The sequence below is a fragment of the Rhinopithecus roxellana genome, chromosome 3, assembly GCF_007565055.1.
Source record: "Rhinopithecus roxellana isolate Shanxi Qingling chromosome 3, ASM756505v1, whole genome shotgun sequence".
In the NCBI taxonomy this organism is placed as follows: domain Eukaryota; kingdom Metazoa; phylum Chordata; class Mammalia; order Primates; family Cercopithecidae; genus Rhinopithecus; species Rhinopithecus roxellana.
In genome coordinates, this window is record NC_044551.1 from 86478045 (window position 1) to 86487440 (window position 9396).

General features: G+C 39.2%; 1 protein-coding gene across 1 annotated transcript; it reads left to right on the plus strand.

The window, feature by feature from the left end:
* Positions 1 to 2535: 2535 nt before the first annotated feature.
* On the plus strand, positions 2536 to 8780 carry LOC115896518 (endogenous retrovirus group K member 21 Rec protein-like). The gene is made up of 3 exons (XM_030927708.1): positions 2536 to 2698; positions 6495 to 6761; positions 8379 to 8780. The coding sequence occupies exons 2-3, from the start codon at positions 6540 to 6542 to the stop codon at positions 8433 to 8435; spliced, it is 279 nt and encodes a 92-aa protein (XP_030783568.1). The 5' UTR covers positions 2536 to 2698; positions 6495 to 6539; the 3' UTR covers positions 8436 to 8780.
* The last annotated feature ends 616 nt before the right edge of the window (positions 8781 to 9396 follow it).

Sequence of the window (9396 nt, forward strand, 5' to 3'; positions counted from 1 at the left end):
TTATTAGAGGAATTTTATTTAACCCTATATAATGTGGCTTACTTTCCAAACTGACTCTGGCATAACATCACAACAGATAAGAAAGGAAATCGTAATATTTTAACCTCACATGTGTTTCTTGGATATATCTTGAAATAGCCCTGCAAAGTGATCTGTTTTGGGGAAAAATCTACATTCTGTTAAAAATCCTCTTTCCCTTTTCCAGGTCTTTTTCCTGATCCAGGAGAGAATCAACAAAGAGTCTGACACCTTTTTTTTTTTTGAGACGGAGTCTCGCTCTGTTGCCCAGGCTGGAGTGCAGTGGCACGATCTCAGCTCACTGCAAGCTCCACCTCCCAGGTTCACAGCATTCTCCTGCCTCAGCCTCCAGAATAGCTGGGACTACAGGCGCATGCCGCCATGCCCAGATAATTTTTTGTATTTTTAGTAGAGACGGGGTTTCACCATATTAGCCAGGATGGACTTGATCTCCTGACCTCGTGATCCACCCACCTTGGCCTCCCAAAGTGTTGGGATTACGGGCGTGAGCCACAGCACCCAGCTGAGTCTGACACCTTTTTAAGTCTGATAAGTAACATTTACAATCTATTCTATCTGTAGCCTGCTACCTGGAGGCTTTATCTCATAATAAGAACCTTAGTCTTTACAATCTCTTATCTTTTATTATTATTATTATTATTATTATTATTATTATTATACTTTAAGTTCTAGGGTACATGTGTACAACATGCAGGTTTGTTACATATGTATACATGCGCCATGTTGGTTTAATGCACCCATTAACTCGTCATTTACATTAGGTATATCTCCTAATGCTGTCCCTCCCCATCCCCCACCCCACAACAGGCCCGGTGTGTGATTTTCCCCACCCTGTGTCCAAGTATTCTCATTGTTTAATTCCCAACTATGAGTGAGAACATGCGATGTGTGGTTTTCTGTCCTTGCGATAGTTTGCTCAGAATGATGTTTCCAGCTTCATCCATGTCCCTACAAAGGACATGAACTCATCCGTTTTATGGCTGCATAGTATTCCATGGTGTATATGTGCCACACTTTCTTAATCCAGTCTATCACTGATGGACATTTGGGTTGGTTCCAAGTCTTTGCTATTGTGAATAGTGCCACGGTAAACATATGTGTGCATGTTTTTTAAGAGCAGCATGATTTATAATCCTTTGGGTATATACCCAGTAATGGGATGGCTGGGTCAACTGCTATTTCTAGTTCTAGATCCTTGAGGAATTGCCACACTGTTTACACTCCCACCAACTGTGTAAAAACGTTTCTATTTCTCCACATCCTCTCCAGCAAGTGTTGTTTCCTGACTTTTTAGTAATTGCCCTTCTAACTGGTGTGAGATGGTATCTCATTGTGGTTTTGATTTGCATGTTTCTGATGACCAGGGATGATGAGCATTTTTTCACGTGTCTGTTGCCTGAATAAATGTCTTCATTTGAAAAGTGTTGGTGCATATTCTTTGCCCTCTTTTTGATGGGGTTTGATTTTTTCTTGTAAATTTGTTTAAGTTCTTTGTAGATTCTGGATATTAGCCCTTTGTCAGATGGGTAGATTGCATAAATTTTCTCCTATTCTGTAGGTTGCCTGTTCACTCTGATGGTAGTTTATTTTGCTTTAGCTTAATTAGATGCCATTTGTCTATTTTGGCTTTAGTTGTCATTGCTTTTGTTGCTTTAGTCATGAAGTTCTTGACCATGCCTATGTCCTGAATGGTACTGCCTAGGTGTTCTTCTAGGGTTTTTATGGGTTTAGGTCTAAGTCTTTATTTAAGTCTTTAATCCGTCTTGAATTAATGTTTCTGAAAGGTGTAAGGAAGGGATCCAGTTTCAGTTTTCTACATATGGCTAGCCAGTTTTCCCAGCACCATTTATTAAATAGGAAATTCTTTCACCGTTTCTTGTTTTTGTTATGTTTGTCAAAGATCAGATGATTGTAGATGTGTGGCATTATCTCTGAGGCCTCTGTTCTGTTCCATTGGTCTATATCTCTGTTTTGGTACCAGTACCATGCTGTTTTGATTATTGTAGCTGTTGGGGTCCGCGTGTTCCTAAACACGCGGACCCCAACATCTGGCGCGGCGAGCAGGGTCCGTGGATCCACCAGAGCAAGGAACCGGAGGGGGAACACCCCAGGCAGGCGCAGGGAGACCGCGGGCAGGTAAATAAATAAGGGGGACCCACGGGAAAATTATGGGGAATTCCACCTCTCTGGCCTCTGAATATTTGCAGTTACTCCAGGGACTGTTGATGTCTATAGGAGTAGAAGTTAGTTAAGGAACATAAGACTTTGAAGCCATTGTTTGCCCATGTTGAACAACATTGTTATTACTTTCAATATCAAATCAAAGTGCAGTTAAATAGAAAGGAATGGTTGCAGGTAGTAAAAGCTTTGTGTAGAGCTCACCAGTTAGGGGATACTATGCCTTTAAATTTGTGGACCTTGTGTAGCTCTATCACTCAGGCATTAGAGTTACTTGAAACTGACTCAGAGCGTGGCAATGTCGCCACAGGGGGCGAGGCACCTGAAAGTTTAGAGAGGAATGATCTTAAAGAGGAACATATTTACGCTCCGGTTGCTGAGGACAAAGAGTTGGAAAAAGAGCTACTTCCTCCCTCTTCTAAAGGAAATTCTGATATGCAGCGTATTTTGGAAATGTTACAACAGCTGTTAAAATTACAAGGTATTAATGCTCCTGCTTCTCCTATTTTTTCCCTGTTATTTTTCCTTCTGCTCCTTTGGAGGAAGATTTTCCTTTGCCGCCACCTCCAACCTCTTTGCCTATGTCAGGTCAGGTTTTCTCTGTGCCTTTTCCTCCTGTAGGAGAAAAGAAGGAATTGAAGGAAACGGATGATTTCGAGGAATTAGATCTATTCCCAATAACACAGGCTGCTTTCGGCCCCAATGCTCAGTTCCCAAACGGTGGCCAGATTGTGACTTTTACAGCCCTAGAATTTAAATTTTTGAAAAAAATAAAAGCTGTAACAAAAAATTATTAAGACCTTTAAAGGCCAGTGGAGCTAATTTAGATGAGTATATTCGGGCTTGTGCAGGCATTGGGGGAGCTATTTACAATGCTCAATTGTTTGCTGGGGCACTTTCTAAGGCTTTAAAAGGCAGTTCTAAACAAGGTGTATGTTATCATTGTGGAAAACCTGGTCATTTTAAAAAGGAATGCAGGAAAAAACTAGGCTCTTCTGCCTCAAGAGAAAAAAGGTTACCTTCTGAGGTATGCAAATGATGTGGGAAAAGTCGACATTAGACAAATGAATGTCATTCAAAAACTGATAAGAGTGAAAATTTGTTGTCACCCCTTCCGGGGAACGGGAGTCGGGGCCCGCAGGCTTGGGGCCCCAACAATTACAATGCAGGCCTACCACAATACCCAGTGAGCAATGATTTACAACATCAAGGAGTGACTTCGAGTCCTCCTTAAGAGCATCACACCTTACCCCAGTTTCTCAGCTTTATGCTGCAACTAAGCAAAGCGCTGCTGCTGACTTAGCTATTACTCAGCCTTATACTCTATCTCCTAATGGAGGAATATATCAGTTGGCTACTGGAGTGTGTGGTCCTTTACCAAAGGGACATGTAGGACTTTTGTTAGGTTAAAGCAGCAGTGCTATGAGAGGGTTAATGGTGACTCCGGGAATTATTGATCCTGATTTTACTGATGAAATTCTTATTATGGTACAAGTCCTCACAATTTATGCGCCTAGAGGCAGGGGAACATATTGCACTATTGCTTCTATTGCCCTTTTTTCCTTTTCTATCTAAAGATGTGTCTCGACAAGGAGGTTTCGGTAGTACTGGAAAAACTGTTTTCTGGGAAACCTTAGTTTCTGATCAAAAACCTCTACACTCCTTGCAAATTAATGGGATACTTTTTGAGGGATTAGTTGAAACAGGAGATGTATCTATTATTTGCTTGGCTCAGTGATCCACTCATTGGGAAAAGAAACAAATCTCGGTTACTTTATCCAGCCTAAGTACTGCTTCTGTAGTTTACCAAAGTGTTGAGCCCCTTAGTTGTGTGGGACCTGAAGGACAACAAGGAAAAGTAGTGTTTTATATTGTTCCCATTAATATTAACCTTTGGGGTCATGATCTTTTACAACAGTTTGGTGCCTTTTTAAGCATTCCTCATATTTCTTCAGCTGCCAAAAATATGATGTTCAAAATGGGCTACAATCCTTTAAACTCTTAGCCACTGTCCACAAGCCTCAAGCTTTACAATTAAAGTGGAAAACTAGAACTCCTGTTTAGGTGGAACAGTGGCCATTATCTAAAGAAAAACTTAAGGCTTTAAAGAATTTAGTTAAGGAACAAATGGCCGAGGGGCATATTGAACCAAGTACTTCTGCATGGATTTCCCCTGTGTTTGTCTTGTCAAAAAAAAAAAAAAAAAAAAAAAAAAAAAAGGTGGAAAATGGCGCTTACTAACTGATCTTAGAGCTGTAAATACTTGTATTCAACCTATGGGGACTTTACAACCTGGGCTTCCTAATCCAACTCTTATCCCACAAAATTGGAAATTAATGGTTATAGATCTTAAAGATTTTTTTTTACTATTCCATTACAACCCCAAGATTGTGAAAAATTTGCCTTTACTGTTCCCAAATATAATAATGGACAATCCACTCAAAGATATCAATGGAAAGTTCTCCCCCAAGGCATGCTTAATAGTCCTACTTTATGCCAAGAATTTGTTCATAGAGCTTTAAATCCTGTTAGAAGCCAATTCCCTACTGTATTAATTTATCTTTATATGGATAATATTTTATTGGCAACTCCTGATGAAGTCTTACAGAGTCAAGTTTTTCAAGCTTTACAACAACAATTAACTCAATATAATTTACATATTTCTTCTAAAAAAAAATACAAACTCAATTTCCTATTCAATATCTGGGATATCTCTTAGCAGAAAAACATATTTGACCTCAAAAGGTTCAAATTCAAAGAGATCAACTTTTAACTCAATGATTTTCAAAAATTGTTAGGGGACATAAATTGGCTTCGTCCCATCTTAGGCATCCCTACTTATAAATTGCAACATTTATTTGCTACTTTAGAAGGGGATTCAGATTTAAGTAGTTCCCATCAACTATCCCCTAAAACAGAAAAAAAAAAAAATTGTCGTTTGTAAAAAATAGAATTAATGAAGCTCATCTTGATTATATTGCACCCAATCTTCCACTTTCGTTGTGTCTTTTTCATACTCCCCATTCGCCAGCGGCCATTTTACACCAAGATAATAATATTCTGGAGTGGCTGTTTTTGGCTAATAAAGCCATTAAGAAAATTCACCCATATATTGATGAATTGGCTGAATTAATTATTAAAGGACGACATCGAGCTCGTCAATTGTTTGGCGCTGACCCCGTAAAAATTATTACCCGATTATCTAAGCAATACATTGAATCCTTGCTAGAAACTCATGAGAGTTGGCAAGTGGCTTGTGCTGAGTATACTGGTTCTTTTTCTCAACACTATCCTAGTAATAAATTATTTGCCTTCCTACAACAATATTCCCTACTACCATATAATCCTATCTCTTATACACCAGTTAAAGGTCCCACCTTTTTTACTGATGCTTCTAGCAATGGAAAAGCTGGGTACTGGACATCTGACAATTCAAAAATTTCTTGCTATCCATTTAAATCAGTATAACAGGGAGAACTTTTTGCCATTCTTATGGTTCTACAAGACTGGCCTCAGGATTCCCAATATGCTGTATATGTAACTAAATATATCTCTCAGACTTCTTTACTAATAGTCTAGGATTACAACGGCGATTTTCTGTCACACACCATCAAGCCTGAGCTATTGTCAGGGCCTGTCCATCCTGTGCTCCTATCATTGCACCCTTTTTAAGTCCAGGTATTAACCCCCGGGGCACTCAACAAAATCACATTTGGCAAATGGATGTAACTTATGTCCCTTCTTTTGGTCATTTAAAATATGTTCATCATACAATTGATACATGGTCACATTTCCAATGGGCTACACCATTACCTTCTAAAAAGGCTGACTCTGTTATTACTCATTTGCTCACTTGCTTTGCAGTTATGGGTGTTCCTGCTGAATTAAAAACTGATAATGCCCCTGCTTATTGCTCTCGTAAATTGGCGCCTTTCTTTCTTTATATCACATTCATCATACAACAGGTATTCCATTTAATAGTCAAGGTCAAGCTATTATTGAACGAGCCAATGCAACTTTAAAATTACAACTTTCAAAACAAAAAGGGGGAGATGGGCGAGATTCCCCAAAACACCAAATTCTAAAAGCTTTATTTACTTTAAATTTTCTCAATCATTGGCGCCAATTACAGCAATCCACAGTGGTAAAACATTTTCAACAGCCTTTAGAAAAGCCACAAAACAGTAATCAATGGGTGTATTATCCTTCATTACAAGGACAATATTTAAAAGGAAAAGTTTTACAATGGGGCTGAGGCTCTGCTCTTGTCCATACAGGTGCCGGAGATGAGTAGTTTCCATCTCGATGGTTGAAATAGTGCCATGGTGAAGAGGAGCCGATCCAAAGAGTTCCTCAAGGAATTTCAGGAGCTGAATCTGAGTGCTCAGAGAACATTCACCTTCAGAACTCGACGTGCGGAGCCCCCGACATGGGGTCAACTGAAAAAGCTTACTCAGAAAGCTGAAGGGGTTGTTCAACAAGCTGGGCAGCCCAAAACCCCACTAACTTTATTCCTGGCTATGCTGGCCATAGTAAATTGTCAGGTAATGGCTGGAGAATTTACATAGTGGGCTTATATTCCTTTTCCACCCTTATATCAAGGTGTGGCTTGGGGAGACAGAGAAGTCTCAGTATTTACTAATGATACTGCTTGGATGCCATTGCCTTTTTTAAACCAGGATCCTGAATTAGACATTGGCACAGTAAATAGTTCATATCAATTTGGGGTTGAAGGGTTACCTATATGTCTTCGGAGTAGTCCACATTGTCTGCATCTTTCTCATGAGACTTGGGCTATTCGCTATAACCATAGTCATATCTCTGCCTTTACTATGATTATTGTGGCTCAAAGTTTTAAGTATAATCATACTGCAGTACTTAATGAAACTCTGCCAAGTACATTATCTTTATGCCCTATCCCTGATGTGTCCGGAGGTGTTTCCCAACTAGAGTGGACTAGATGTAGAGGTAGTGGGCCACGATTGTTGTTAGAAGTAAAAGGAAAAAGTTGTAATTACCTTATCACAGATTGGAGTGTACATGGAGATTTTCAAAATAAATTCAGCCATGTCAACCTGCATTGGCATAAAGGTAATCACAGCATTTCTGCGGATGGCAATGAAACTATTATTTGGCATGATGGTGGTCTATCACCCCCTATGCCACATTTGGCTACTACCTCACAAATACAAGGTCATATTTGGAAGTTGCTAGCTGCTGGTAAACCCATGTCCACTTTCACGGGAAACATGTCCTTAAATCTTGCTAATATTGCTAACTCTTTCCATATATCTTTGCATTGAAATAGTTCCAGATATGTTATTGCATGTGTAAGAAACCCCTATTTGTTATTAGCAGGAATCTTTAAATGGGATAATAATACAGGGGTAGTTAACTGTATGGGCAATTGTACATTCCTAAGTTGTGTAAATACTACTTGGTGGAATAATAATTGGAATGAGTCACACTCCGATTTATATATTTTGAGAGCCAGAAAAGAAACCTGGCTACCTGTGAACTTAACACGCGCTTGGAGTGAATCTGCTGGAGTTACTCAAATTTACAAAGTAATGCAAGATCTTGTTCACCGCAGTCGGAGAATGGTTGGAATCATTGTGACAGTGGTGATAGGACTTGTAGCAATTGCTTCCACCGCCGCTGTTGCTGGATTAGCTTTACATCAGAGTATCCAAAATGCAGAATTTGTACAACAATGGCATGAACAGTCTCATTTGTTGTGGCAACAACAACGAAACATAGATGCGCATCTGACTGAATGAGTGGATAATTTGGAACAAGTAGTTTCTTGGATAGGTGATCAATTGACAGTGTTGAACACTCAAGCTTTGTTAAAATGTGATTGGAATACTACCCAATTTTGTATTACTCCTGTTCCTTTTAATAGCACTATACATAACTGGACTGAGATAAAAAAAAATTTTTAATTGGCCATAACAATCTTTCCCTGGAAATACAGGAATTAACACAAAATATTTCTGAAACATTTTGCAATCAGTTACCATTGTTAACCGGAGCAGATTTAATGACTGGTGTTGCACAAAGCTTGACATCTTTAAACCCTATGAACTCTGTAAAAACTTTACTGACTTCTGTTTCTAGTAATGTATTGATTGTTATTCTTGCTTTTGTCATTTTCCCAGTCTGCTGGAGATGGTGTCAGAGATCAAACACCGAATCCCAGTGAGCCCAACATGTGATGATGGTTTTAAAAGAAATTCAAACCTGTAAATAAGAAGGGGGAGATGTAGAGGACCACGTGCTCGCAAACGAGATGTTCCTGATAGTTATGCTCTTGCAAACAAAGCATGACGTTTCTTCTCTGCAAACAGGAAGAACAAAGGAGTTGGCTGTAAACAGCAGACTCTGGGAACTGGTTAATGTTTAAGCGTCTTAAAGAATTGGAAAGTTAGGGAAAGGTCAGAAAAACAACTCATGACATAAAAACAACTTGTGTCATAAAAACAACTCGTGTCTTGTGACGTGGTAAAATTCCACAAGCATGTATAAAATAAAGCAGAGCGTGCTGCTCGGGGTGGCCGCCATGTTTGTCTTGTCTTGTGTTGTCTTGTGTGTTCTTTCCTTTGTTTAGGAAACACACGAACCCCAACAGTAGCCTTGTAGTATAGTTTGAAGTCAGGTAGCATGATACCTCCAGCTTTGTTCTTTTTGCTTAGCATTGTCTTGGCAATGTGGACTCTTTTTTGGTTCCATATGAACTGTAAAGTAGTTTTTTTCCAATTCTGTGAAGAAAGTCATTGGTAGTTTCATGGGGATGGCATTGAATCTATAAATTACCTTGGGCAGTATGGTCATTTTCACGATATTGATTCTTCCTATCCATCAGCATAAAATGTTCTTCCATTTTTTTGTGTCCTCTTTTATTTCATTGAGAAGCGGTTTGTAGTTCTCCTTGAAGAGGTCCTTCACATCCCTTGTAAGGTGGATTCCTAGGTATTTTATTCTCTTTGTAGCAATTGCAAATGGGAGTTCACTCATGATTTGCCTCTCTGTTTGTCTATTATTGGTGTATAAGATTGCTTGTGATTTTTGCACATTGATTTTGTATCCTGAGACATTGCTGAAGTTGCTTAACAGCTTAAGGAGATTTTGGACTGAGAAGATGGGATTTTCTATATATAGAATCATGTCACCTGCAAA

Coding starts and splice junctions, on each gene's coding strand:
- LOC115896518 (XM_030927708.1), top strand. CDS start 6,540: ATGGTGAAGAGGAGCCGATCCAAAGAGTTCCTCAAGGAATTTCAGGAG. Junction 6,762..8,378: donor TGGCCATAGTAAATTGTCAG/GTAATGGCTGGA, acceptor TCATTTTCCCAG/TCTGCTGGAGATGGTGTCAG.